This window comes from Paecilomyces variotii, assembly GCF_004022145.1.
Source record: "Paecilomyces variotii strain CBS 101075 chromosome Unknown C8Q69scaffold_7, whole genome shotgun sequence".
Classification (NCBI taxonomy): Eukaryota; Fungi; Ascomycota; class Eurotiomycetes; order Eurotiales; family Thermoascaceae; genus Paecilomyces; species Paecilomyces variotii.
Window position 1 is genome coordinate 762,122 of NW_021167146.1, and position 23,065 is coordinate 785,186.

Below are 23,065 nucleotides of genomic sequence, written 5' to 3' on the forward strand. Positions count from 1 at the left end.
AAATCCAGTTTGAGGAGCCGAAGTCAGCGACTTTCTTTGATGGTTCGAGATGATTTTGTAAGATTGTACCAATTATGGCCAGACATGGACAGTATATGCCATCTAGGTTATCTATCTCTCGGGTAATCTAGTACGCATTATATATAATGCTACTAATGAGATCCCCCGTTACTGTTACATATGTATGAGATGCTTTACATATCAAGAGACAATAATTATTACAGTGTTAGATGTATACATTTCCGAGATGCCTAAAAAACAAGGTCCCAAACAACCAAATAAGTACACAGTCCAACAGTTCCCCAGAAGACCATCTGCGCTGTACTGCGGCGCTCTGTTGCGCGTTTGAGTTCCTTGTTGCCTTGACCCACGTTCGTGTGTGTTGTCTGAGCGTCAGCAACAAGTTGGTTGATGTAGTCTTCTTGAGTGGATAGATGAGTGACCAACGTCTGCTGTAGGGACGAGATCTCGAGGAGAGATTTTTCGGCGTTTCTGTACGTTTACTAGTCAGCTGCATGTTTCAGATGAGGGCGTCGCAAAGTGAATTTTTTAGGTTCTGCAAGGAAGGCTCCCAACGTACTGGACTTTGCTCAACGTATCCTCGTAATGTTTGAGCATGGTATTATTCTCCTGCTCAAAGAGCTGTAGCTGCTCCGGCGAGAGCTGCGACTCGATATCCGCAACTTCGGCCTCGCTCATTGCTGCACCGTACTCCCTCCGTGTCAGCGACGCAGCCGCGTAATTACTCTTCCCACTGTCGAACGCAGCAGCAGCAGCTCCATCCGGCGGCCGTGTCGGGATATCCCCCCGCATACTCCCCATCTTGTAGAGGACACTCTTCTCCTTCTCTCTTACCCTCTCTATCCTCTTCTCCACCATACTCCGCTGCACCTCTGCCGCCGTCTCGAGCCCACGTCTCAAAAACCACAACATGCTCTCCCGCACCGCCCGAATCGTACGGGCTGATTCTTCATCGTGCTCTTGCTCCGGGGATCTGAGCTGATCATCATCCCCCAATGCACCAGATCCACCCGCCCAGCGCCATAATAGCTTATTCTTATGCCCGTACTTCTTCTGAAGGATCGTGGCCTCAGTTTCCTGCCGGAGAGTCTCTGCAGAAGAGAGATTCGCGATGGACGACGACAGGTCACGAAGAAGTAGCGCAGTCGAGGAGTCAATCGAATCGCGCTCTTCGTCACTCAGATGCTTATGAACCTGGCTCTGTGCTTTGAGAGAAGAAATCGAGCCGCTAGATGGTGTGCGGCGGTGATAAGCTGGTGGAGCAGGAGCTGTGGAGAGATACGAGTGACGTATGGATTGGAGGTAATGAAGGAGAGAGGTGATATGGGAATTCTGTAGTATGAGGAAATAAATCCGTCAGCAAAAACAAAATCCCCATTTCTCTAATCTCTCCCCGGACACAAAAGTCTCTGTACTAACTATTCTATACGCCTCCTTGAGGAACTCATCCACCGTCTCGGTCGAAGGTCGACGTTCCCGAATCGCAGGAGCGGAATGGGTCTCCGTGAGGAGTTGGCTAACAATTGGAGTTAGGTTCGTCATTGCTATCGCATGACAGTCGAGTTGTTGGTATTATTGTAAAGGAGGATTATTCGAATCTCGCTCATAGCTGTAGCTAGGCAATGCGCCAGCTGTCAACAATCCGTCCGAGCTTCACGTCAATGGCGGAGATCTCTTGGCGCTACTTAGGTACATACCTAGCCGCGTGATCGACCGAACCCTAAGTAAGGCTGCTTCGCCAGATATATGTGTTTAGATCTGGTGGATCTGGAGAAGTGTTATTGGGGTTTTTGCTTTCATTTCACATTCGAAGATAAGATTCTCACTAAAATTGAATATCCTCACTCTGGAATTGACTAAACCTGCCTTTGGACAGCTGATCGTTCAATACGACGGGGAAATCAGTCATAGAATCGAATAGAAAGTAACGCGGAAAATGTAGCTCATAATAGATGTGTGTAGCCTAGGCTCAGAACCAACTTCTAATATGCAGAAAGTTATAAAGGGGAGTCTTATAACTCGTAACACAATCCTTGCAGTGTTACAACACCGAACACAACTGATAATACCGCTGATACCATCAGTACTAGGCATGCGCATAAGTGCAGGCTTAATATAACTACTTGTTTTCTGGCATATCTCAGAGGACACGAGTATTATGCTCATTCCCTAATCACAAGGGCGCATTGCTTCTATTCGAAAATCGGTGACTGATCTCATCTAACTGGTAACGTTTCGCTCGCCAAACTCACAAACTCAATACCATGTCAGGGATATCAACAGGTCATGAGAAGGGAGGGGGGTTTGGAACATCGTCTGGGGAATCATGGTGAAAACAAATTCTTGCTCCTTAACGCCAGGTGCCAAGTAGTACCTACTTCACGTAAACATGCGGAACGACCAGGAAAGCGTCCACGTATTGGAAAAAAGAAACCGCAACGACACGAAGGTGATTACTTCTGTTCAACCCATATCTGATGACCGATTAGTTTATGTGATGGGATACTTGATAAGACAAGAGAGTACACATACCTCCATTTTGCCCATGTCGTTTCCTTCCCTCCTTGCCATATCCTTGGCATTGCTGATCAGTAGATCGAGATCGTCCTGATCGGCCATGGTGATCATATCGCCTTCGTCTTTCATCTTGATGCGCAGTCGAGAGCGGAACCCGAACTTCTCTCGAATCCGGCCCTCGAACTCACCATAGTCGATAGAACCTGGGATCATAATGTAGCGTATGTCGCCTTCTGCGTGTACCTTAACACGGAATTTGCGAACATCAGGCCGGCGAGAGTTTGCCCTTCTCCTCTGAGACGGGCGGGGCTGGGGTGCTGGCATCATCTCGAATTCGCCGTCATCAAAGGTGTCATCCTCATATCCGTCGCTCGCGTATTCTTCGTCCTCATCAATGTACCGTGGTTGTTGCCGTCTCGACTGTCCTCTTCGACTGGAATTCCCAGTTGAGCGCGGGCTAGTGTACATGTCATATACATCGTCTGCGTAGCCGTCCTCGGGGTATCTTGATCCCATCGTCTCTCGATAAGCAGGTTGCCTGCTAACGTCACGGCGGGAATCAGCATACTGCCTGGGGCGTCGAGATTCTGAAGCCGCGCGTGATGGGGCAGGGCGTTGCCTGTCCATAGATGGCATCTCACTGGTCCGGCCATTTGTTGTGGCCCCAGCTCGGTTGAAGTTGAGGTTTGGAGGACGGCCAGAGCGTACTGATGCGGCCCGCTGCGTCAAGGCGCCACCTCCGAAGCCGTCGCCAGATTTATCAGAATCAGGTGGTGGTGTTGGAGGGAAGGTGTTGCGGTTGAGCGGAGGTTCTGACAGCTGTCGCGCTCGACTGGTGAGATTCCTTTGGACCAGATTCGTCGCTGCATACGAGATCGCTTCAGCGGGGCGGTCATCTGCTGCCTTGGCCTCCATGGTCTGCGCTCTCTTCAATTCTGAACCTTGGAACCCAGTGAAAGCGTTATTACGGTCAGCGGCTGCAACCAGCTTGGCCTTCCCCAGGTAGTCCTTCGTTTTCAGATTCTTCACCTTGGCGTCATTCGGTCTGTAGACCACGCCAACAGGAATTGAGAAGACAGTGTAACCCTGGAACGTGTTAGAGCGCATTTCTTTTGACCGTTACGGTCAGACATACCTCTGCTTTCTCTTTAATGGCCTCGTCAATGACATTGTGATCAGGCGTGACTTTCTCCTTGGCTGCATATTCCAAGTCCTGCAAACCAGGAGCTTCCTGCTGCAGGTAGATGTAGCATAAACCTCTGTTAAAGAGAACTTCACAAGAGAACAGCTTAAATTTCAGCCCTAGTTGCTCATAATCGATGGATGTATTGCCACGGAGGTAGAGGAGGGTATCGTTGAAATTGGCCAGCGCCTCTTCGAAATCGCCCAACAGGAAGTTTGAAACTCCTTGCTGGAAATATGCAACAGCCAGATATTGGTCCAGGGCTACTGCACGTTGGTAGCATTCGACCTAATGGGTATCAGTCAGCGCCGACGTTCCACAGACAAAAACCCCGCATTGATATCTACACATACCGCTTTCTCATGTTCTCCCAAGGTCGCCTGGATGACACCACAGTTGAACAAGATCTTTGATGTATCCGCAATATTATCGAATACTTTCAACGCTTCATCATATTCATTATTGTCGTAATGTGCAAGCGCCTCGACCCAGGTTTCGATTTCCTGTTTGCAGCATACTGGTTATTATACTGTCCGACAGAACCTGTGAATTTGAAGCTTGTAACTCACCTGTTTAAGCGACATCGCGATGGCTAACTGGCAGGCCTATGTTGATAGTATAATCTACAGTACCGCGGTCGGGTGAGTTACCAGGGACCGGGGCGAACAGCGATCCACGGAATGTCCCGCCTGGCTGACTTCCCCGCAGAACCACTCTAGATCTAGAATGCTTTCGCGAGTAACTAGACTGATTAGGCCTGCAGAAATCGTACCGACCGTTCAATCGTCTGCAGTGGCGATCGTACGAAATTCGTGAAAGAAGGGGAGTGCCGTCTTAATGCTGAGTCCGAGAACCACGGCCTTGCCAACCCTGTTAAATATCCCAACCCCCGGGGAATTGATTGGCGTGTGATGCGCAGTGACTGCTGCACGGCGCGAGCGGGAGCACCAGACGATGGCGGGGCGCTCTCGTTACCGCTGAAGCTAGAGTAATAACTAGTATACCGACCAACAGGAGGGGATTCAGCCAAGCGAATTGTGTCCACGGAGTCGTGGCTTGGTTGTGCAATGGTGCTGTGACCGAGGCTTTGGTTCACTAAGATTAAGGAGGTCTCGACGAATCTCTCGTCGCTGGAGCTAAAAATGAGATACGGAGGAAAGAATAGGCAGCAAAGAAACAGAAGGTAATCGATTCAAAGAATGCGTCCCAGATCAGACAGAGAACATGGGCTAAAGGAGGGGAAGCGAACTGCAGGAGAGCAGGAATCCAGTCCGATCTCGCTTGTCGTGCTTTCGCAGTATTATCAGGTCCAATGAACGGAAGTCGAGGGCCAGCCTGCGAGAAGAAGAGAATGGAAAAGAAATAAAAAAAAAACTTGCAGCAATCAAAGGCAAAGATGGACAGCGAGTGACGACCGGCCAGAAGCAGCAGCAGCAAGCGGCGTCCGGAAGAGCAGGAAGTGGCAGAGATAACCATCTGCCCACGGGGCTGGTGATACAACAATAACAGGGGCAGAACCAATTGGTCTCATGCATAAGCCTACAAAGTCAGGGTCCAGAAGTCTGATCTACCTCCTGAGTGGATAGCACCACTCGAGCAAAGCGTTCCAGGTCCATCGCCTGCAAGTATTGGATATTGGATATCAAACTGGTGCCGACTAGGCGCGAAGTCTACTATGGTCGAACGACGATTATCACCAACGGCTGCTCGAATCGTTCTGAACACCCTTTGCCAAGCATCAACGGGCCAGAGGCATTGCTCCTCGTTGAGTATAACTAACCAAATACTCCTGTGCCAAGGATCTCATAGATGCTAATAGATGCTAGAGGAGCCTTCAAATCCGGTAATAATAATAATCACACTGCTGGAGATGGCCCGTGCCGCCTGGAAGTGGACGCGACCCATAGCGACGCTTCCACTTTCCCCGGTTAAGCCTCAGTTAAAGAACCCTCTGTGCACCCTCCATTCAGATCGTCGTTCACACTATCTACAGTAGATGACCTGGCAAACATCGCACATCTCACTTCAATCCGTCCTAGCAATTTCCCTGCCAAAGATCGAGTCCTCTGTTCACGCCATTTCGGAATTCGACTGTCCACGTCCCGATTTCTTTGCGGGCGCCCAGACTTCAGTCATGGCAACGCTGATACTGCCGGTGTTTGAGGTTGTTCCAGAGCCCGACGATACCGACCCATTATGGTCAACAAATCAATCATTCGACTCGAGGTAAGTGGCTGTCTCAGGTGTCAGCCTATTCAGGAAATTTTTGGCACTCCCACATAGTCTGTCTCATCTACATCACAGGTACGATATTTACTTTTCAGTCAGTACCTCTGCCAAAAGGGCACTCGGTACTTTCATCCGGTCATTTGATCCACTACAGCAGCTAGCAACCAGATGGTAATCCTGTTACCGCGAAAGGGCCATTCCTTGAGCTCGATGTGACACGGTGTTTCCCGTTACGATAATTCACAGGATCCATGTTTCCAGCCTCACGAGACGGTCTAGAAGCCTTATTTCCAGTACCGAATATTAGTTCGGAAACCCCCTCAAGATCTCACTGAACAATGGCCCTGTCCTAGCATGGATATCATCTTCAATGCAGTAACATTCCTCGACACGTGTAAAACAGGTAGGAGAAAGATAAACGTCACGCTCCTGGTCATACTCATCGTAAAGGGGTCCTGTCGCTTGGGATTCCCTTCCATGGCCATGCTTCCTTCAGGCGATCCCGGTCGAAGAGCTCTTTCAGGACTCAACTGCTGCCGGGGGTCACCATATGCTTGGTGCAGAGTGGATATGATTGATGGGAACCCGATTTTACATCATTCCCTTGCTGACCTGTTCCTTCCGCTCCTCCCACACGTTCTTTCCGGAGCACGAGCACACCATCTTGTCGTTATCCCAAACTCCGGCACTGCGGGCGATGACTCCAACCAATGTATCAGGATCTTCCTTCTTGAACGGACCATCCTTGTCCTTGGAAATGACCATGCTTCGCCCGATCAACTCCCACACGGCAACCGGCCGGTCCAGGAAGACGTTACCCTGGCCTTTCGCGTCCACTTCGACCGTCCCGAACACACCTCTTGGCTCCTTCTTCTCTTCGGATCCGAGGACCTTGTTCTTCAACGACTCCCAGATGCCTCCGGTTGTCTCTGGTCCCCTTGAAATATCGCCGTTCTCGCGGACAGTAGCCCAATATTTTCCTGGAGAGAGTCCGTTGATCGTGAGGTCGACGATAGTCAAATTGGGTGACACCTGAACCATCCGCGCTAATCCACGGACGTTATTTTGAACGGCAGTCGAATGTGTCTCTAGGATGCTCACGGCGGCACCTTTTTTCGGAATCGCACTCAGCATGAGTCTGACTAGACTGTAGAAAGCGAGATCATCTAGGTCCAGACGTACCGTTCGAGGAGCCACTACCTCGTAGAATTGCATCTCGACCTGTGGCTTGGATAGCGGATACTATGGAGCTTGGTGGCGCTGTGCCCTCGATGAAGACCAACTGGTCCTTCAGTCTGGCGTCGACTTTGTTAATTCCTGGCGCGGATGTCAGTTTCGCCTTTTTCTCCCCGGATCCCTGGTAATTTCAGTACCCTGAAGATTGTATAGAGACGTCGTGATATCCTTGATACAGTCCTCACAGCTCATGGGGACGGAGAACGTCGTCTGTTATAGCCCGTTAGTAATTCCGCAGTATTGAACCCGCCCCCCGCTGCAGAACAATGAGAAACTACATACCTGGAATGGTTCAATCATGGCGGCGACTGTGATAGAAAACGTCTCAGATCAAGTAAAGCAAACGATAGATCCCACGGGTGCTAATCCGGCGCAGGAGGAATAAGTGCAAGAAAAGAAAGTACTGGAATGTCGGCCATGTTGCGCGATGGCCGGTTGGAGGTGGGGTGTGCTTTGAAATCGCGGGTTGACTTTCGGCGCTTCCAGGCATAGTCGACTTATCTCAGTCTAGCTTCCGATCCGGCAAATAGCGTCATCAAAATAATACTTCCGTTCCGGAGAGCGAAACATCCACGGCTCTCCCATTGTATACTTTAGATACCCGACTAACCTCGACACAACACCCCTCGACCTCGTCGATAATGTCTGCGCCGGGAAAGTCACGATGGGCAGACGACGACCCCGAAACTGAAGCCGCCATTGCGCAACGCAAGCGCGAGAAAGAGGAGAAGAAACGCGCCAAGGCAGAGAAGCAGCGCAAGCTGGAAGAAGCCCAGGCGGCGCAACAGCAAGCCCGAGACGGAGAAGTCAATGGTGAAGCTGGAGGACGACCGGCAAAGCGCCGCAGACTCTCAGACGACGCGGAGAAAGCTGCAGCGGAACAGACTATCGATACAACTACACAACAGAAACGCTCTACACTGCTCCGATTCCCAGCTCCGGAATGGGGGCCATGCAGACATGTCGACAATTTCGAAAGACTGAATCACATCGAAGAGGGATCATACGGCTGGGTATCTCGAGCTAAGGACATCACGACAGGGGAGATTGTCGCGTTGAAGAAGCTCAAAATGGAGAATTCGCCAGATGGGTTCCCCGTCACCGGGCTGCGCGAGATCCAAACCCTCCTTGGAGCTCGACACCAAAACATCGTCAATCTTCGTGAGATCGTCATGGGAAATAGCATGGATAGGTGAGTTCTGCCTCCCCCTCTATCTACCACTCGAGAATCCGCCTTTCCCTGCTCCCCTCCCACTCCGGCTACTTCTCCAAGAGAAACAGCACGGAAAGAAACAAAAAAAGGAACCGGGCGCTCTCGACACCTTCTACCCCTGGAAAGTCCCAGATGCAAAAAGATAATTAACCATCGGGCAATAACGAGGTAACTCGCCTCGTTCATTGCAATCATCTAAAATAGTGTCTTCCTCGTCATGGATTTCCTCGAACACGATCTAAAAACGCTACTCGATGATATGCGCGAACCTTTCTTACCCTCGGAGATCAAGACCCTCCTTCTACAAATAATGTCAGCTACGGAATTCTTACACTCGCATTGGATCATGCATCGTGATCTGAAGACATCGAACCTACTCATGAATAATCGCGGTGAGATCAAGATTGCGGATTTCGGCATGGCGAGGTATTATGGAGATCCACCACCTAAGCTCACGCAACTGGTCGTGACGCTATGGTACCGTTCCCCAGAGTTGCTTCTGGGGGCGGACAAGTATGGACCGGAGATCGATATGTGGAGTATAGGCTGCATATTTGGAGAGCTTCTCACTACGGAGCCATTGTTACAGGGGAAGAACGAAGTAGAGCAATTGTCCAAGGTATGTACATCATACACGTCCTTTCCATCCATCTTCTGCTATATATAAAGATAATGGTACTAATACAAGAACAGATATTCGCCTTAACTGGACCTCCAACGCAGCAAACATGGCCTGGATTCCGATCCCTGCCAAACGCAAAGTCTCTCCGGTTACCACCCTCTTACTCATCGTCGAATACATCGTCTACAAAGCCACCGCTCCTCCCGCGCTCTAAATTTCCCTATCTCACCAACTCCGGTCTCACCCTGCTTTCATCGCTCTTGGCCTTAAATCCCGCATCTCGCCCAACCGCCCAAGAGTGCCTTCGGCATCCTTACTTCCATGAAGATCCGCGACCCAAGCCCAAGGAGATGTTTCCTACGTTTCCGTCTAAGGCGGGGATGGAGAGGCGCCGGCGAAGAGAGACGCCAGAGGCGCCAAAGCATGGGGCTGAGGCACCCAAGTTGGACTTTGCCAGTGTGTTTGGTGGGACGGGCGGAGGGGATACTGGAGAGACCGGGGCAGGTTTCACGTTAAGGCTAGGATGATCTGTTGAGCGCGGAACCTTACTTTCCGATTATTATACGATTCATCCGAAGGGGCAAAGGTTATGGACTGATCAGGGGGAGGGAATGAAAGGTGCCTTATGCAGGGCCGTGGTCCAACATGTACCTGCTGTTCTCCCGTCTATTGCGCAGGGGCGACGCCGGATCGCGCAACATCCCTCGAGATATACCTCAAGAACTGTAACCTAATTTTTTGTCTCAAAAGAAGTGTTATCTAGGTGAAACACCTCTTCCACGCTACTGATACAAAATAATTCGACTTGCTTGCCATGTCGATGCGGAATTCCAAAGAGTTTGCAAGGAAGACAACGCGCCAGAGATCTCCATAGACAAAAACTTTCTCTTCGCAACCGCTCAAGGAACGGATCCACTGCCGCAGAACCTGTTACGTGGATATCTATTCGTCCGTCGAGTCACTGCGGTTTCTTTCGACCTCGGCCTGGTCATCACGGCGTGACGCCACCCTCCGAGGACTTCCTGGTCCGATGGCTTGGGGAACAAACTGTGCTCTTACGCCTGGATCACGGTCAAGCCCCGGACCGCTGTGGATACTGCCATCACTGACGATCCTCTTCTCAGCTCTTATTCTGTTGTCGCCCCTCCCAGGAGGGGAATCGTTGGATTTTCCATCCACGAGGAAATACTCGTCCTTGGGAAGTGAATCATCTCGCCGGTTTGGACGCGGTATCACTCTCCAGCGAGGAGCGTTCCTCATAGGGCCATAGGGATTAGGGTTTATTCTTCGGGACGTGTTGATGCCAATCTCTGGCCCTGGACGACTGCTTAACGTTCCCATAGATGCGTGGTCTATGCCGCTGCCAGAGGGTTGTCGGTTTTCTCCGTAGATGTCTCTGATATCATCGCACGAAGAATCATCGGGCATGTCGATATCCTTGATCAGATCGTCAGAATGGTTGTGAAAACAAGGTGTATTCAGGATCCTCTTCGCCCTACCGTGGTGAACCTTTCCATTGCTCCTACTATCTGGCGCAGTTCCTCCGATAACTCAAGACTAGTGTTGCCAGTGGATTCAGAAGATCCGCGACGAGATTGTTCAGACATGAACGGGTCGTCCGTGGAAGTCCCCGAGACTTCTGGATAAGGTCTTGGGGTCCGCTGCATCGCCTCATTGCCGTTGCTGTCACTGGAGCTGATCTCTGATTCCGATGACTCTGTGCACGATGAAGATCCGGCGCCGGCTTCCTTCCTTTTCTGAACTCTGTTGCTTCTAGAGGTACTGCAAGACGAGGACGAGACTGTTACAGATACATCAGACTCGGTTTCCGGAAATGACCGGCTGACGTATCCATCCTGCCACTTAATGGTCTGTTTCTTCGATGAGATATTGGAGAGTTGGGATGTCCGGCCTGGCTGTTGGCTCGAGCTACTGTGATCCTGTCTTTTGAGCATTGACGTACCAGGCCTCGACGATCCAAGGTCCACTTTCGACAACGTGTCTGGACTGACTAAGGTCAGGGACGAAGAGAGTCTGACCTCGGCGATTCCTTCATCATCCCAGCTCGATACGGACGCTGGTTTTGACCGGTTACGACAAGTGCGATAGATCTCCACGCCAAAATCAAAGTCTATCTCTGTGCTTGCTTCGGATATGGTTTGCGGGAATGAACGTCCTTTATATGGATAAAGCTGCTCCTGAAAAGGCGGACAGATGGAGCAACTGTCAGGAACTGATTGTTTTGCGGACTTGTCCCAGAAAACAGAATGGCACTTCATTCCGTTTGTCAAAGCCAAGAGACCCGATCTTGCCTTGCGCAATGACCGTCCAGGCAGTTCCTGGACCCAGCGCATTGGTCTCTGGGGGCTGGGTGTTTTGGAGAGATAACCGATTGCTGGGCATGATGTGGAGGCTATGGAAGGGTTGTGTCGAGGATCATGAGGATTGAATATTGGATAATGGATTCTTTCTTGGCATGGCGGGGAGCTGGAAGCAAGGTCACTGCCAAGCAGCAGTCAACAAAGCACATACTGTCCGACAAGGATCAAATACCTGTTCCTTTGTTTTGTTGGTGTCTGGAATAATGTCGGATAACTTTGATGGTGATGGAGATCGTCGTCACGGCATTGACTTTGACCATCCTCAGTGTGCCTGGGTGACTTGTCGTCATTATGTCCTGGACATCTGTAGGCCATGGTAACGTGGAAAACACAGTAAAGGGGACTCCAGAAGATGAGAATAGACTCAAGTGAATAACTCTTCCAAGAGTAATCAGAAACCCTTTGAGCATCGTGTTTATTACACCCGGATAGTCAGGTCCAAGGCAGTTGATTACTAGCAAAGAAATGGAATGTCGAGAAAGAGTTCCGCGAGTTGGTGAACAGATTATACAGCGGAGCCTAAAATGGAAGGTGCCCATTTGTAGTAGTAAACAGGGAAAGAATCACGCATTTGGCGGACAAACAGCTTTTGAGAGAATCTGATCAATCACAAGATATGGACAAACATCACTTGCATGAATTCTACTGTTCTATACTCACCGATTCAATTTTATCCATGGTTAATAGCACAATGAATGCTCCGAGGCGGACAGTACTCATATGGCCCCGTTCTTGCGGAAAGCTCAGACCCGGAGGGCGGACTCAGCTCGGCGGAGTTCGCGCGCGGAAAGGAGCTCAACGAGCCCTTCACTCAAGGCTCATATTCTCTCTTCCCTAGCTTTCAACCATTCAATGCGATCTCTATTGTCATTTCATCCTAGTCTCCCTTTCAGCTGAACCGATCTCTCGACCACGCAGTCCTTTCACCATAATGGTGGCCGGCAAATCAGCAGCCATCTCGTTCGACGAGATTATCAAGGCTGGTAAATCGCTCATCAGCCCCAGTGACTGTACCCCTCAGCATTCTAATCTGTGATTGATACCCAGATCGCCAAAAACGCAAGAATGAGGCGCTTGCGAACGAGATTCTAGGAAAGAACAGGAGAGCGAGCGCGCCGGGGGCCGGAGTGGCCAGCAAGAAACAGACAGCTGCCTCTGGGAGCCTCGCCAGCAGAATCGGTGTTGCCAAGGTAAAGTCAGCGCGTGAATATTTACAGCAGATAGATTTTGTCCTCTAATAAGTCTTTGCTCTCAGCGTTCGGCGTCTACCTCATTCAAACCGAAACAGAACACCGCTCGTCCAACAACCGGGAATAAGCGACGAGCAAACGACGATCGCCTCGTTGCCGCCCTTCAGCCGGAGAATGGACAGGCAACAGTTCGAAGTAATGGCATTGGGATCTCTATTAAAGGCGCCGGTTCAGGGCCGTTTGTCGTGATTGGCAGCAATTTTGCGCTAGGCACTACTGCTGCAGATATCCAGTCTGCGCTCGAGCCTGTCGGAGGAGCTATAGTCAGTTGCAGAGTGGTGTCTACGTATCCCACTGTGACCGCAGAAATGGCCTTTGCGGAGAGACAGGGTGCTGAGAGTGTGGTCGCAAACTTCCATAACCAGAGGGTGAGCACAGTGTACATTCTGTCTAGAGTGATGCTGACATTTTGAAGGCGGATGGTAGAATACTTTCGATGAAACTCAAGACAGCCAGAGGCTTCAATCCACCAACCGAGCCTCGTGCATTCTCAAACCAGAACTCCTACGATGGTTTCAGGGAACAAGCTGACCGTGTCCGCCGCGAGAATCGCAAAGCCGACCCATTGATCCAAGACGAGACGTTCGGCCGACGTCGTAATGGCCGAGGTAATAACCCCGGCGGTAGACGACAAGAACAAGACTCCGGTCTCTATAGCGATGAGATGATGGTCGACGCCCCGGCACAAGGATCAAGAGGCAGAGGACGCAATTTCCGATAGGAATATCGTCCTCTCAACAGGGTTCTCTTCGTAGTAACGCTGCGTTCGAATTGTTTGTGAGATACGGAATCAGCGTTTCCGGCCTGAAAATATGTACTTCAATACCAGATGGATATGCTGCAACGCTTGTGAAAATGATTTAGACTTAAGGCAGGCCTGGGGTTGGCAGAAGGTCTGCAATGCGGCGCGAAAGGTTTTCTCTTTTGCTCTTTCTGTTTTAATATATTACAGTTTCATTTTCCTTCTCTTCCCGTATTTTTACCTAGTCTATCCACGAGTTCGCTGAATCTCATCGGCTGTAACCCATCTAGAGAAATTTATTGATAAGATTGTGATCACGTGAAACATGCGGAGCGCGGATGCGGAGAATAATAGCTTTGGAGCTCCGGAGATTCTTGGGATTATTATCCTCTCAGACGGTAACTTCTTCTGTTCACAGTAACGTTTTACGGCCCTTCTAGTTTTATTATAGAGTGTCAATTGATTTATTGTACCCTATATCGAGTTCATAGTCCAGGCGCATGCAAAGACTGGCAGACAACCAGCGGAGAAGATGAACCATGTCGCAAAACGGACTGTGACGCGTCTGGCGAGGAATTACCGGTCACAGTCACTACGGCCAAATCTATGGCGATGTTCTTCCACATTTGCTGAGCGGGAATGGTCGACTCCCCTGGCTAAGACACTGGCAGAAGCCATCAAGGTAGAGGATCCCCCAATTTTCTACCTCCCATTGAGAAGCGCCAAAGATCCAGAAAGCTGACAGCTTCCGCCAGACCACAGGATCTATATCCATTGCTGCATTTATGCGCCAGGTCTTGACTTCTCCGGAAGGCGGCTACTATACGACTCGCAGCGGCGGCACCGAGGTATTCGGCAAGAAAGGCGATTTTATTACATCACCAGAAATCACACAAGTGTTTGGAGAGCTCGTCGGTATCTGGACAGTCGCAGAATGGATTGCGCAGGGGAGAAAACGCACTGGTGTAGAGCTGATGGAGGTTGGGCCTGGAAAGGGAACGTTGATGGATGACATTTTGCGGGTAAGGACACAGCGGAACTCTCTCAGCTCGTCCGATAATATTGACTGGGATGCAGACAATTGGAAACTTCAAAAGCTTCGCGTCAGCTATTGAGGCAATCTACCTGGTCGAGGCAAGTCCTGCGCTGAGAGAGATTCAGAAACAGCTCCTGTGCGGGGATGCGCCTATGGAAGAGACGGAAATTGGACATAAGAGCATAAGCAAACACATCGGAAAGCCAGTAGTCTGGGTTGAGGATATTAGACTACTACCTCAGAGTAAGTGTTTTATTTGTCTCTTGAAGAGCCTCGAATCTAACCGTCCATAGACGAGGACAAAACGCCGTTCATCTTCGCACACGAATTCTTCGACGCTCTGCCCATACACGCCTTCCAATCTGTTGCGCCCTCGCCAGAAAACCAGCCGCAGGAGATCATGACACCTACCGGTCCTATCAAACTGGATCAACCACAGAAACCCGCAACCACTCCCCAGTGGCGCGAACTCATGGTGTCGTTAAATCCTAAAGCAGTCGTGGAAGACATCAAGGATGAGCCTGAGTTCAAGCTGACATTGGCCAAAGCCTCAACACCTTCATCTTTGGTTATCCCTGAAATATCTGAACGCTACAGAGCTCTCAAGTCACTTCCAGGGTCCACGATCGAGGTCAGCCCGGAGAGCCGCATATATGCAGCGGAGTTCGCCCGGCGTATTGGGGGAACGTCCCAGCCTAAAGTCGCGCCTACAACACCTGGTACACGAGCTTCGTCTGCTGTACCTCTGACGCCAGTGAAGCGGAAGCCATCCGGTGCAGCATTGATCATGGACTACGGAACTTCAGATACCATTCCTATCAACTCGTTGCGTGGAATCAAGCAGCACCAAAAGGTCCCACCTCTCTCGTCCCCGGGACAAGTGGACGTCAGCGCCGATGTCGACTTCACAGCACTCGCAGAAGCAGCCATTGACGCTAGCGAAGGCGTCGAAGTTCACGGGCCGGTTGAACAGGGTGACTTCCTGCTCTCGCTGGGTATTGCTGAGCGGGCAGAGCAGCTTTTGAAAAACATCAAGGACGAAGAGCGCAGAAAGAACCTCGAGAGCGGTTGGAAGCGATTAGTCGATAAGGGCGGTAATGGAATGGGCAAAATCTACAAGGTTCTGGCTATCATCCCAGAGAATGAGGGCAGGAGAAGACCCGTCGGTTTTGGAGGGGGAATCAGTCTTTGAGTCTCGTTTTGCCCATGATTCCATATAGACATCTGTATTATAATGTAAGATGCACATGTAACGAGGTACGCACAGCTGATGGAGAAAAATATATATATATAATTCATATCGGGTATCGTTATTCTATTCGTATCTATAAATAAAATCCAAAGGCTGAAAACAAGGATCAGAAACCCCCAGGCAGACCTCTAACCACACTAGCCCTCAACCCCATTCCGCACGTATATCCTCTCCAAATAAACAACAATATATCACATCCCATTACTTTAAACCCCATCCTCCTCCCACTCCGCCTCCGCAAAAGACACCGAAGGTAAATTAATACTCCCTCCAAATATCCTCCACATACGCCTCTGTCAATCTCGTATCCTTCCCATATTTCTCCTGCCACTGCAGGAACCCTCCCTCAAGAACATACACTTCCTGCTTATGACTAGCCTCCGGACCAAGAGTGCGTTCACGCTCGCGCGCATACCGCAGGGCCGCGGATGGACCTCGCTGCTGGCTCAGGGCGCAGTGGAACACGACTTTCTCTTTGTCCTGTAGGGTGCGCACGAGCTCGGGCATGCGGACATCGAGGCTAGAGCTGGGAATCCAGATTGAGGAGTAGATGTGGCCGCCGATATGGTCTGGGGTGTTTGGGATTAGTTGTGTTGTATACTTAAAATACATAGATGGAAGTGAATTGGTGAGGGATTATTGGTTTCTTTTTTGAATATTGTTCTTGCGATATTGAGAGAATTTAAACATACCTGAGTCTCTAACGTCAACTATGGCCAGTTTGGAGGGACTGCTGCTTGAAAGAATGAGAGAAGAAAGGACATCGCGAGTCATGCGGGGAAGCGTCGCAATGGTTATGGAAGACATGGCGGATTAAGAAATATACAGTCACCGACTGTACGTAAAAAGCTTCTCAAAAAGAACCGTATATGTAAATTCCTTCGCGAAGAAAACAAGTGTAGACTTTTATTATTAAAGCGTTGAAGAAACAAACTCCAGGAAAATAAATTCCACCATGCAGAAAGATTGCGGAAGAGAGAGGAGGACCTCCGCGGCCTCGCCGACGCTCATCACGTGACTTGAAGATTTCCATCTCCAGACAATCAATCTTTCAACATCTCCGAGGACGTCGACGGAACAAGTCCAGCCAGCAACAAAGGGGCTGCATCGCGCGAGGTTATCAGCAGATGGGAATCTAGGCTGGTAACTGATCAATATATTTTGTTTCGTTCACCATCGTGTTTTATTTCTCCAATTGGGGCTTGACGTCCTTGAATACCGATACCGTCCGGCATCATGGAGGTACGCACCTTGGCCCGGTGCCTTCGCTCGAGGCCGGCTTCATCTCTGCTGTCTAAGCAGCAAGCCGGCCCTGCTTCGCTGTACACACAGATCGGCGCTTTTTCCAGTAGTCAGAGTCGCCTGCAAGGAATCCGATACGCGTCTACGGGGAAGCCATCATCACCTCAGTCTGAGACGAACAGCAACAACACCAGCAGCTCTCAGCCCGCAGAGACCACGAACGCCACATCAGACAAATCCTCCAATTCGAGCCTGGACGAGCTCAACCGCGTATTAAGCCAGCTCGACATCGCCGGCCGCAACGCCGCCCAAACCAGCAAGACATTCATCGAGTCCCGGAAAGCCGAGCAGTCTCCCTCTGGACGTCGCCCGTCTATCAGCGACCCCCTTGCCCTCTCTCGCGCAGTCAGTGAATCCGCAGACGCAGAGCAGTACCGCACCCCTGTCCGTCGCGTGGAGCTGAAGCTTGGTCCAGAACTCGGTCGTCAAGTCCACGTGGACCCGGACCGCGGTGTCGACCTTGCTGCCGCTCTGCGAAACCTCCAGATCAATTGCGCCGTCAACCGTGTTAGGGGACAGGCGAATTTCCAGAAGTTCCATGTGCGAAGAGGACAGCGGATAAAGGATCTAAGACGCGAGCGATGGAGGAAGTTGTTCAAGTTCTCGTTCCAGAAGACGGTGGAGAAGATTCAGAAGATGAGAGCCCAGGGATGGTAGATATCCATAATCGAGCGGATAATGACATTGTCCTGAACTCAGATAGGAGTGATGGTTGTATTTGGGATCCTCTGGTTTCCGGGCTTCTCAATGGGGTTAGAGGCTTCAGAACACCATGCTGTCTCGAGCTACTGGGAGATATAAACTGTTCCGATGCACTTGTATAACTAAACTACGATTGGGAGTTTCATTCATTTTTTTAATTATTCAGAGGTTCTATTCTTTTCGCAGGATAGAACAATGCAATGTAAATGTAAATGTATATCCGAAACCAAATAAACCAAAATACATGAATGCCTTTATATTTCTTTTATCCACCATCAAATCGTAACCTATATCCCAGAAGCCGAAGCTCATGCTTTAAAATGATCCTATACATCAGATATACATGTAACGAAAAACCGCTGAAGAAACCGCCAAGGATGGATAGTATGCCGCCATCTAGCCGTATTTCCCATGAATCATGGATACATGGAATTCTCAATCCTTCTTCCCGCTCGTGAAACCGCCATAGCCGTATCCTGCACCGCTCGTACCAGTGCCGTTGGCGATGCCAAGTCCATAACCGCCATAGCCATTAGACCTGCCTCCGTCTCCGTAGACGACGCCGCTAGGATTCCTTGGATGGGAAGTAGGTCGACCTAGGATGCCATCTCCCTTCCAGCCTTGTCGTCCGCGACCCATGCTTCGCTCCCAGTACAGCGCTCCAAGAGCACCCACAGAAACAGCCATGACGAAGAAAAACATCTTCACGAAGAGGTTCCCTCCGTCGGAAGAGGAAGAAACATTAGATGCCGATAGTAGAGTCCATCCAATACCTTCCCCGCCCTCAGCCCAGCTAACGTGGAACCTGAACGTGAGCGGCTCACCGCGAACGACCTTCGTCCCGTGGCCCGCAGACCAGGGATCACGAGCATTTTCGATCAGAGCAGCAGCACGGGCTTCCTTGCTTGCTTTCTTCTGGTCGACCTGGACATCGAACTCAGGGACAGAGTATGCTGTTCCCGCGACGACGTACCCGGGCGCCGTCCTCACCTCTTTCCTCGACGGCGCAATTATCGAGCTGATCTTATGGGCTAGCACATTCATATCCGTCCAGATATGGAGATGGCTCTTTTGGAGGGTGCCCTGGAGCGCCACGGTCAAGGGCGTGTAGGACGGGCCGTCATTATCCAAAACATCCACAGATTGGGCATCCTTGCGCCGTTTCTCGTCATCTTCCTGGTCGTCGGCCCCGTGGCCAGTAGAGGGATTGAGCGGAGCAGTAGGCACGCGACATGTTAACGGAGCGTCCGAGTGAACGTAATATTCCAGCAAGTGGTAGAAAGTATCCGAAAGTGAATCGATAGTGCACGAGACGGTCTCAGAAACTCCGTAGCGCAAGGCGAGAGGTTGTTTGGTCTCGCTGCAGATGTGGAAGGGGATGTATTGTAGTTTGCCTAGGTTGTCCGTGATCTATGGGCATCGAGCAGTTAGCCATCGCGTCTTGCAAGCCACACATCTAATGATGGAACGTAGGTTTAAAATTATAGCCGGTGCAAGATCAATTGCGATGTAGAGGTCGCAAATGTAACATGGCGTAATTATCTTCGAGACAAGGGTTAAGGGTAGGGCCTATTACATGTTCTCCGGAATCACTGTCCGTCCATATCTCAGTAAAAGAATCCGTGAACACGAGCCCAATGGCTCCAGAAATGTAAAGACATGAAAAAGCAGCCATGAAATACAACTTACATTGTCCGATTCAAGCAAGTCACAGGTATTGTTTGCCCGTACTTGTACCCGCCTCCGATCGCAGCATGTTGTGCCTTGTCAGCAGCAACGCCACGAGGCAGCTGGAGGCACAGCAAAAGGAGGAAGCAAGAGATAGAGCTAAGAGAAAGCCCCAGTGGTAAAGACATATTAGAGGGGTTGTGAGCCACCAGGGCTGAAGTGGCTGGCACGCGCTGAAGCCGTGGAATAATAGAGATTGCGGAGGTGTCCTGAGCACCGCAGTACTAGTTGTTCCCCGTACAACTAGCAGGGAGCTGCGTACCTATCGAGGGACCTCAACAGTCCAAAGACTAGCTGACCGAAACCAGAAATTCCTGCCCGTGTGATTGATCGTAGCGTTCGTTCTTCCCCAATCATAATAACAAGCTTTTTCTTGACATAATTTGCCCTCGTCAATCAATTCCGAATTACTTGTTGTCGACGAATCGGTTTCGTGTTCCGAGGCTTTTGAGGCATCCAGTGCTTAGAGTACCCTCTTAATAGATACCATGTCTCCAAGAGTCTAAATTTATGAAAGCTTATTGAAGGTAATGAAAATAATCGGTTTATTTCTGGAAACTAAGATATTAGATATACTAATTGGTTGTGGGCATCTTGTTCAGTAGACGGAAAGCTATCACATTCCTTGAAAGGCTAGAGGGAAGAAATCCGTTCGTCTCTGCGTTACAAACATATTTTTATCATCTTTCTCAACCATGTAGAGGGGGCACACTCTATGCCAGGTTGGCCTTCTTCTTGAATGCGAAGAGAAGACCGCTGGTGGAAGGATCGTGGTCGCTGCCAGCACCAGGGGTCTCCAGCTCCTTCTGGATCTTCTTTGCCAGGACCTTGCCCAGCTCGACACCCCACTGGTCGAAAGAGTTAATGTTCCAGATGGCACCCTCAGTGAAGGTGACGTGCTCGTAGTACGCGATCAGAGCCCCCAGAGCTCCAGGGGTGATCTTCTGAGCCAGGATGGAGGTCGTGGGGCGGTTTCCAAGGAAGGTCTTGTGGGGAACCAGTGGCTCAGGTGTACCCTCAGCCTTGACCTGCTCAGGGGTCTTGCCAATCATCAGAGCCTCGGACTGGGCAAGGAAGTTGGAGGCCAGCATGACCTGATGCTTGCCACCCTCAACCGGGTTGTGAGACTCGGCGGCGATGAGGAAGTCGGCGGGGATAAGCTTGGTACCCTGGTGCAGCAGCTGGAAGAAACTGTGCTGGGCGTTGGTGGCAGGTTCACCGAAGAGGATAGCACCCGTGGTGTACTTCACGTAGTCACCGGAGCGAGTAATGGCCTTGCCGTTGCTCTCCATTGAAAGCTGCTGCAGGTAGGCAGGGAAACGGTGCAGGTACTGGTCGAAAGGAGCGACCAGGTGCGTCTGGGCACCGAAGAAGTCGCTGTACCAGACACTCAGAAGACCACCGATGACGGGGATATTCTGCTCAAGAGGGGTCTCGCGGAAGTGCTTGTCCATGGCGTGAGCACCGGCGAGGAACTCGTGGAAGTTGTCGAAGCCAATGTAGATGGCCACGGAGAGACCAATGGCACTCCAGACAGAGTAACGACCACCGACCCACGACTCGAAGCCGAACATGTTCTTCTTGTCGATACCGAACTTGGTGACCTCCGCCTCGTTAGTCGAGAGAGCAACGAAGTGCTTAGCGATAGCGGAATCGTCCTTGGCCGTCTCCAAGAACCACGCCTTGGCAGTGTTGGCATTTGTGATGGTCTCAGCGGTGGTGAAGGTCTTGGAGGCAATGAGGAACAGAGTCGTTTCGGGGTCCGACTCCTTGAGGGCCTCTGCAATGTGGGTTCCATCAATGTTGGAGACAAAGTGCATGGTCAGGCTTCGGTCGGCATAGGCCTTGAGAGCTTCTGTGACCATAACAGGACCCCTGAGACAGCAATTAGTGACTGTTTCTTTCCTATGAATCGCAGGACTCCACAATGGCATCACACATACAGATCAGAGCCTCCGATACCAATGTTGATGACAGTCTTAATCTTCTTGCCAGTGTAACCCTTCCACTCGCCACTTCTCACCTGCTCAGAGAATTCCTTCATGTGCTCGAGGACGGAGTTGACTTCCTCAACGACGCTCTTGCCATTGACCTGCATGGGCTGGTTGGTAACATTGCGCAGGGCGACGTGGTAGACGGCACGGTTTTCCGTGAAATTGATGGGCTCTCCCTTGAACATGTCATCGCGAAGCTGCTCCAAGTTGGCCTCCTTGGCGAGCTTCACGAGAAGGGCGAGTGTCTCATCGGTGATGAAGTTCTTGGAGAAGTCGAACAGGATCTCCTTGTTATCCGCAGAATTCTGGAAGGTCCGGCTGAACTTCTCGAAGCGCTTCGGGTCCTTCTCGAAATATTCCTTCAGGACAATATTCTTGCCCAGAGTGTTGTGGTGCTCCTGGAGAGCTTTCCAGGCGCTCAATTCAGTAGCCTGCGAGAAACCAGGCATTGTGGCAGCTCAGATGGTATCCGATATAGCTATCGAGGAGGGTGTTGCGTCAGTGCGGGGCACAGGTGTATAGCTCCATCCGTAATTTTAACGGACACATTCTGAGAGATGGGAGAGCAGGCAATTACTTACATTCTTGAGTGGAAGTTTGAGCAGAAAGGCGCGAGAGATGGCACTGATTCTGGAGGGCTGTTTAAAGGAAGAAGGGGAGGCAGGATGGATGGTAGGGAAAAGCAGAAGGTATACAAGTATGTCGTCAACACCGGCCGGCGTGTTGGGGTCCGTGGAGGGGCAACCGTGGGGCTTGGCCGGTGTCCGAGTAAGTAGGCTCAAGCAGTTGCCCGTTCTCTCTTGTTCTATCTCAGTCACTGTGGCTAAAGCACGCTAAAGGACGCTATTAATATTATTCTACCAGGACTCTATATCATTTCATTTCATTTCTGACCATATGATCCTTGCAGGACCCCCATGTGCATCAGTCAATGTCTCCAGACCAGAGATCCCACGATAGCCAACTAACATAGGCGTCTGCTAATGCCCTGGATATATCCTGCATTATACAGCCTAGAACACCCATGTGGGAAGAATTGGAAGTGGAATGAAGGTCGAATCCATGCTTTCTAAGCCTTAATGACCCTTAATAATAACGATAACTACTAGCCGCAACACGGCGTCACGCGTGCAGTCGAATTTTCCAGACCGTCTGGCTTCAGCGTCCCGGGTCCCCGCATTATTAGCACAGAGTAAGAAACTGATTCTCCGGGTGGTCCGGACACGGCCAGTCTAGAGGCATTACGGGCTATTCAAAAGAAAGATCTGCCTGAGAAGATCCAGACCCATTGATGGCTGACTAACTGGTACAGATAGTTAACTAACTAGCCATTATGAGAGTACAGAATGACTTTGAACAATAATATATGTCCAGGCATATTTCAAATCATCATAGCTGTTATCCTTACGCTACTTACTAGGACACCGTTCTCGTGCTAGCTATCTAGTATCTATGTTCCTCTTGAGTCTTGCTGGACCTAGAGAACGAACTTACAGTCTTACAGGAAACAGCTCGCTCCAATTGTGTCCAGCAGTGAATTGATATATCTTAATAACTCTAGGGAAAGAAAATCAAATGAGATCGTTCTATAATCTATTAATATTAGTGGTCTTCAATTTATTTTCTTTTATTAGATGATCCCGGGTAATTATGCAGT

At 50.4% G+C, this 23,065-nt stretch overlaps 11 protein-coding genes across 11 annotated transcripts; 4 read left to right on the top strand and 7 right to left on the bottom strand.

Moving 5' to 3' along the window:
- Positions 1-156: 156 nt before the first annotated feature.
- On the bottom strand, positions 157-1,826 carry C8Q69DRAFT_470563 (putative snare protein). Its single transcript, XM_028630841.1, has 3 exons — positions 1,441-1,826; positions 581-1,353; positions 157-492 (listed from the first exon to the last, which is right to left on the bottom strand). The coding sequence occupies exons 1-3, from the start codon at positions 1,561-1,563 to the stop codon at positions 252-254; spliced, it is 1,137 nt and encodes a 378-aa protein (XP_028484185.1). The 5' UTR covers positions 1,564-1,826; the 3' UTR covers positions 157-251.
- Positions 1,827-2,349: 523 nt separating this feature from the next.
- Positions 2,350-4,563, bottom strand: C8Q69DRAFT_296522 (putative PB1 domain protein). Its single transcript, XM_028627093.1, has 4 exons — positions 4,291-4,563; positions 4,075-4,224; positions 3,674-4,009; positions 2,350-3,624 (listed from the first exon to the last, which is right to left on the bottom strand). Exons 1-4 carry the CDS (start codon positions 4,303-4,305, stop codon positions 2,512-2,514), a joined length of 1,614 nt encoding a protein of 537 aa, XP_028484186.1. The 5' UTR covers positions 4,306-4,563; the 3' UTR covers positions 2,350-2,511.
- Positions 4,564-6,246: 1,683 nt separating this feature from the next.
- C8Q69DRAFT_296510 (putative superoxide dismutase copper chaperone Lys7) lies at positions 6,247-7,710 on the bottom strand. Its single transcript, XM_028627092.1, has 4 exons — positions 7,469-7,710; positions 7,324-7,396; positions 7,133-7,267; positions 6,247-7,059 (listed from the first exon to the last, which is right to left on the bottom strand). The coding sequence occupies exons 1-4, from the start codon at positions 7,484-7,486 to the stop codon at positions 6,542-6,544; spliced, it is 744 nt and encodes a 247-aa protein (XP_028484187.1). The 5' UTR covers positions 7,487-7,710; the 3' UTR covers positions 6,247-6,541.
- A 38-nt stretch (positions 7,711-7,748) lies between these two features.
- On the top strand, positions 7,749-9,800 carry C8Q69DRAFT_296638 (kinase-like domain-containing protein). The gene is made up of 3 exons (XM_028627095.1): positions 7,749-8,378; positions 8,604-9,018; positions 9,093-9,800. The coding sequence occupies exons 1-3, from the start codon at positions 7,828-7,830 to the stop codon at positions 9,546-9,548; spliced, it is 1,422 nt and encodes a 473-aa protein (XP_028484188.1). The 5' UTR covers positions 7,749-7,827; the 3' UTR covers positions 9,549-9,800.
- Positions 9,756-11,966, bottom strand: C8Q69DRAFT_296646 (hypothetical protein). The gene is made up of 3 exons (XM_028627096.1): positions 11,575-11,966; positions 10,521-11,523; positions 9,756-10,458 (listed from the first exon to the last, which is right to left on the bottom strand). Exons 1-3 carry the CDS (start codon positions 11,715-11,717, stop codon positions 9,964-9,966), a joined length of 1,641 nt encoding a protein of 546 aa, XP_028484189.1. The 5' UTR covers positions 11,718-11,966; the 3' UTR covers positions 9,756-9,963.
- A 171-nt stretch (positions 11,967-12,137) lies between these two features.
- On the top strand, positions 12,138-13,676 carry C8Q69DRAFT_296630 (hypothetical protein). The gene is made up of 4 exons (XM_028627094.1): positions 12,138-12,385; positions 12,450-12,592; positions 12,658-13,020; positions 13,068-13,676. Exons 1-4 carry the CDS (start codon positions 12,334-12,336, stop codon positions 13,371-13,373), a joined length of 864 nt encoding a protein of 287 aa, XP_028484190.1. The 5' UTR covers positions 12,138-12,333; the 3' UTR covers positions 13,374-13,676.
- Positions 13,677-13,784: 108 nt separating this feature from the next.
- Positions 13,785-15,725, top strand: C8Q69DRAFT_470578 (S-adenosyl-L-methionine-dependent methyltransferase). The gene is made up of 4 exons (XM_028630842.1): positions 13,785-14,076; positions 14,150-14,416; positions 14,472-14,673; positions 14,724-15,725. Exons 1-4 carry the CDS (start codon positions 13,927-13,929, stop codon positions 15,620-15,622), a joined length of 1,518 nt encoding a protein of 505 aa, XP_028484191.1. The 5' UTR covers positions 13,785-13,926; the 3' UTR covers positions 15,623-15,725.
- On the bottom strand, positions 15,726-16,631 carry C8Q69DRAFT_470580 (Rhodanese-like domain-containing protein). The gene is made up of 2 exons (XM_028630843.1): positions 16,375-16,631; positions 15,726-16,251 (listed from the first exon to the last, which is right to left on the bottom strand). Exons 1-2 carry the CDS (start codon positions 16,487-16,489, stop codon positions 15,941-15,943), a joined length of 426 nt encoding a protein of 141 aa, XP_028484192.1. The 5' UTR covers positions 16,490-16,631; the 3' UTR covers positions 15,726-15,940.
- C8Q69DRAFT_470581 (hypothetical protein) lies at positions 16,616-17,935 on the top strand. The gene has a single exon (XM_028630844.1). It carries the CDS (start codon positions 16,919-16,921, stop codon positions 17,639-17,641), a length of 723 nt encoding a protein of 240 aa, XP_028484193.1. The 5' UTR covers positions 16,616-16,918; the 3' UTR covers positions 17,642-17,935.
- Positions 17,936-19,937, bottom strand: C8Q69DRAFT_470583 (hypothetical protein). Its single transcript, XM_028630845.1, has 3 exons — positions 19,376-19,937; positions 19,263-19,278; positions 17,936-19,096 (listed from the first exon to the last, which is right to left on the bottom strand). The coding sequence occupies exons 1-3, from the start codon at positions 19,540-19,542 to the stop codon at positions 18,122-18,124; spliced, it is 1,158 nt and encodes a 385-aa protein (XP_028484194.1). The 5' UTR covers positions 19,543-19,937; the 3' UTR covers positions 17,936-18,121.
- On the bottom strand, positions 19,938-22,202 carry C8Q69DRAFT_470587 (glucose-6-phosphate isomerase). Its single transcript, XM_028630846.1, has 3 exons — positions 21,990-22,202; positions 21,358-21,930; positions 19,938-21,289 (listed from the first exon to the last, which is right to left on the bottom strand). The coding sequence occupies exons 2-3, from the start codon at positions 21,855-21,857 to the stop codon at positions 20,128-20,130; spliced, it is 1,662 nt and encodes a 553-aa protein (XP_028484195.1). The 5' UTR covers positions 21,858-21,930; positions 21,990-22,202; the 3' UTR covers positions 19,938-20,127.
- Between the last annotated feature and the right edge of the window lie 863 nt (positions 22,203-23,065).

What these genes read in the sequence shown, in the direction of transcription:
- C8Q69DRAFT_470563 (XM_028630841.1), bottom strand. Translation starts at nt 1,563, where the DNA reads ATGACGAACCTAACTCCAATTGTTAGCCAACTCCTCACGGAGACCCAT. An exon ending in TCAAGGAGGCGTATAGAATA is followed by an intron (nt 1,354 to 1,440) that starts GTTAGTACAGAG and finishes CTCATACTACAG; the next exon opens with AATTCCCATATCACCTCTCT. An exon ending in GATACGTTGAGCAAAGTCCA is followed by an intron (nt 493 to 580) that starts GTACGTTGGGAG and finishes GTAAACGTACAG; the next exon opens with AAACGCCGAAAAATCTCTCC.
- C8Q69DRAFT_296522 (XM_028627093.1), bottom strand. An exon ending in TGGGAGAACATGAGAAAGCG is followed by an intron (nt 4,010 to 4,074) that starts GTATGTGTAGAT and finishes GATACCCATTAG; the next exon opens with GTCGAATGCTACCAACGTGC. An exon ending in CCATTAAAGAGAAAGCAGAG is followed by an intron (nt 3,625 to 3,673) that starts GTATGTCTGACC and finishes AACACGTTCCAG; the next exon opens with GGTTACACTGTCTTCTCAAT.
- C8Q69DRAFT_296510 (XM_028627092.1), bottom strand. An exon ending in GTCTCTATACAATCTTCAGG is followed by an intron (nt 7,268 to 7,323) that starts GTACTGAAATTA and finishes CATCCGCGCCAG; the next exon opens with GAATTAACAAAGTCGACGCC. An exon ending in AGGTAGTGGCTCCTCGAACG is followed by an intron (nt 7,060 to 7,132) that starts GTACGTCTGGAC and finishes TTCCGAAAAAAG; the next exon opens with GTGCCGCCGTGAGCATCCTA.
- C8Q69DRAFT_296638 (XM_028627095.1), top strand. Translation starts at nt 7,828, where the DNA reads ATGTCTGCGCCGGGAAAGTCACGATGGGCAGACGACGACCCCGAAACT. An exon ending in ATGGGAAATAGCATGGATAG is followed by an intron (nt 8,379 to 8,603) that starts GTGAGTTCTGCC and finishes CATCTAAAATAG; the next exon opens with TGTCTTCCTCGTCATGGATT. An exon ending in AAGTAGAGCAATTGTCCAAG is followed by an intron (nt 9,019 to 9,092) that starts GTATGTACATCA and finishes ATACAAGAACAG; the next exon opens with ATATTCGCCTTAACTGGACC.
- C8Q69DRAFT_296646 (XM_028627096.1), bottom strand. Translation starts at nt 11,717, where the DNA reads ATGGCCTACAGATGTCCAGGACATAATGACGACAAGTCACCCAGGCAC. An exon ending in CCAACAAAACAAAGGAACAG is followed by an intron (nt 11,524 to 11,574) that starts GTATTTGATCCT and finishes GCTGCTTGGCAG; the next exon opens with TGACCTTGCTTCCAGCTCCC. An exon ending in CAATGGAAAGGTTCACCACG is followed by an intron (nt 10,459 to 10,520) that starts GTAGGGCGAAGA and finishes GATCTGATCAAG; the next exon opens with GATATCGACATGCCCGATGA.
- C8Q69DRAFT_296630 (XM_028627094.1), top strand. Translation starts at nt 12,334, where the DNA reads ATGGTGGCCGGCAAATCAGCAGCCATCTCGTTCGACGAGATTATCAAG. An exon ending in CGACGAGATTATCAAGGCTG is followed by an intron (nt 12,386 to 12,449) that starts GTAAATCGCTCA and finishes ATTGATACCCAG; the next exon opens with ATCGCCAAAAACGCAAGAAT. An exon ending in CAAACTTCCATAACCAGAGG is followed by an intron (nt 13,021 to 13,067) that starts GTGAGCACAGTG and finishes GACATTTTGAAG; the next exon opens with GCGGATGGTAGAATACTTTC.
- C8Q69DRAFT_470578 (XM_028630842.1), top strand. Translation starts at nt 13,927, where the DNA reads ATGAACCATGTCGCAAAACGGACTGTGACGCGTCTGGCGAGGAATTAC. An exon ending in CACTGGCAGAAGCCATCAAG is followed by an intron (nt 14,077 to 14,149) that starts GTAGAGGATCCC and finishes AGCTTCCGCCAG; the next exon opens with ACCACAGGATCTATATCCAT. An exon ending in TATTAGACTACTACCTCAGA is followed by an intron (nt 14,674 to 14,723) that starts GTAAGTGTTTTA and finishes AACCGTCCATAG; the next exon opens with ACGAGGACAAAACGCCGTTC.
- C8Q69DRAFT_470580 (XM_028630843.1), bottom strand. Translation starts at nt 16,489, where the DNA reads ATGTCTTCCATAACCATTGCGACGCTTCCCCGCATGACTCGCGATGTC. An exon ending in AGTTGACGTTAGAGACTCAG is followed by an intron (nt 16,252 to 16,374) that starts GTATGTTTAAAT and finishes CAAACACCCCAG; the next exon opens with ACCATATCGGCGGCCACATC.
- C8Q69DRAFT_470581 (XM_028630844.1), top strand. Translation starts at nt 16,919, where the DNA reads ATGGAGGTACGCACCTTGGCCCGGTGCCTTCGCTCGAGGCCGGCTTCA.
- C8Q69DRAFT_470583 (XM_028630845.1), bottom strand. Translation starts at nt 19,542, where the DNA reads ATGTCTTTACCACTGGGGCTTTCTCTTAGCTCTATCTCTTGCTTCCTC.
- C8Q69DRAFT_470587 (XM_028630846.1), bottom strand. Translation starts at nt 21,857, where the DNA reads ATGCCTGGTTTCTCGCAGGCTACTGAATTGAGCGCCTGGAAAGCTCTC. An exon ending in GGTATCGGAGGCTCTGATCT is followed by an intron (nt 21,290 to 21,357) that starts GTATGTGTGATG and finishes TTGCTGTCTCAG; the next exon opens with GGGTCCTGTTATGGTCACAG.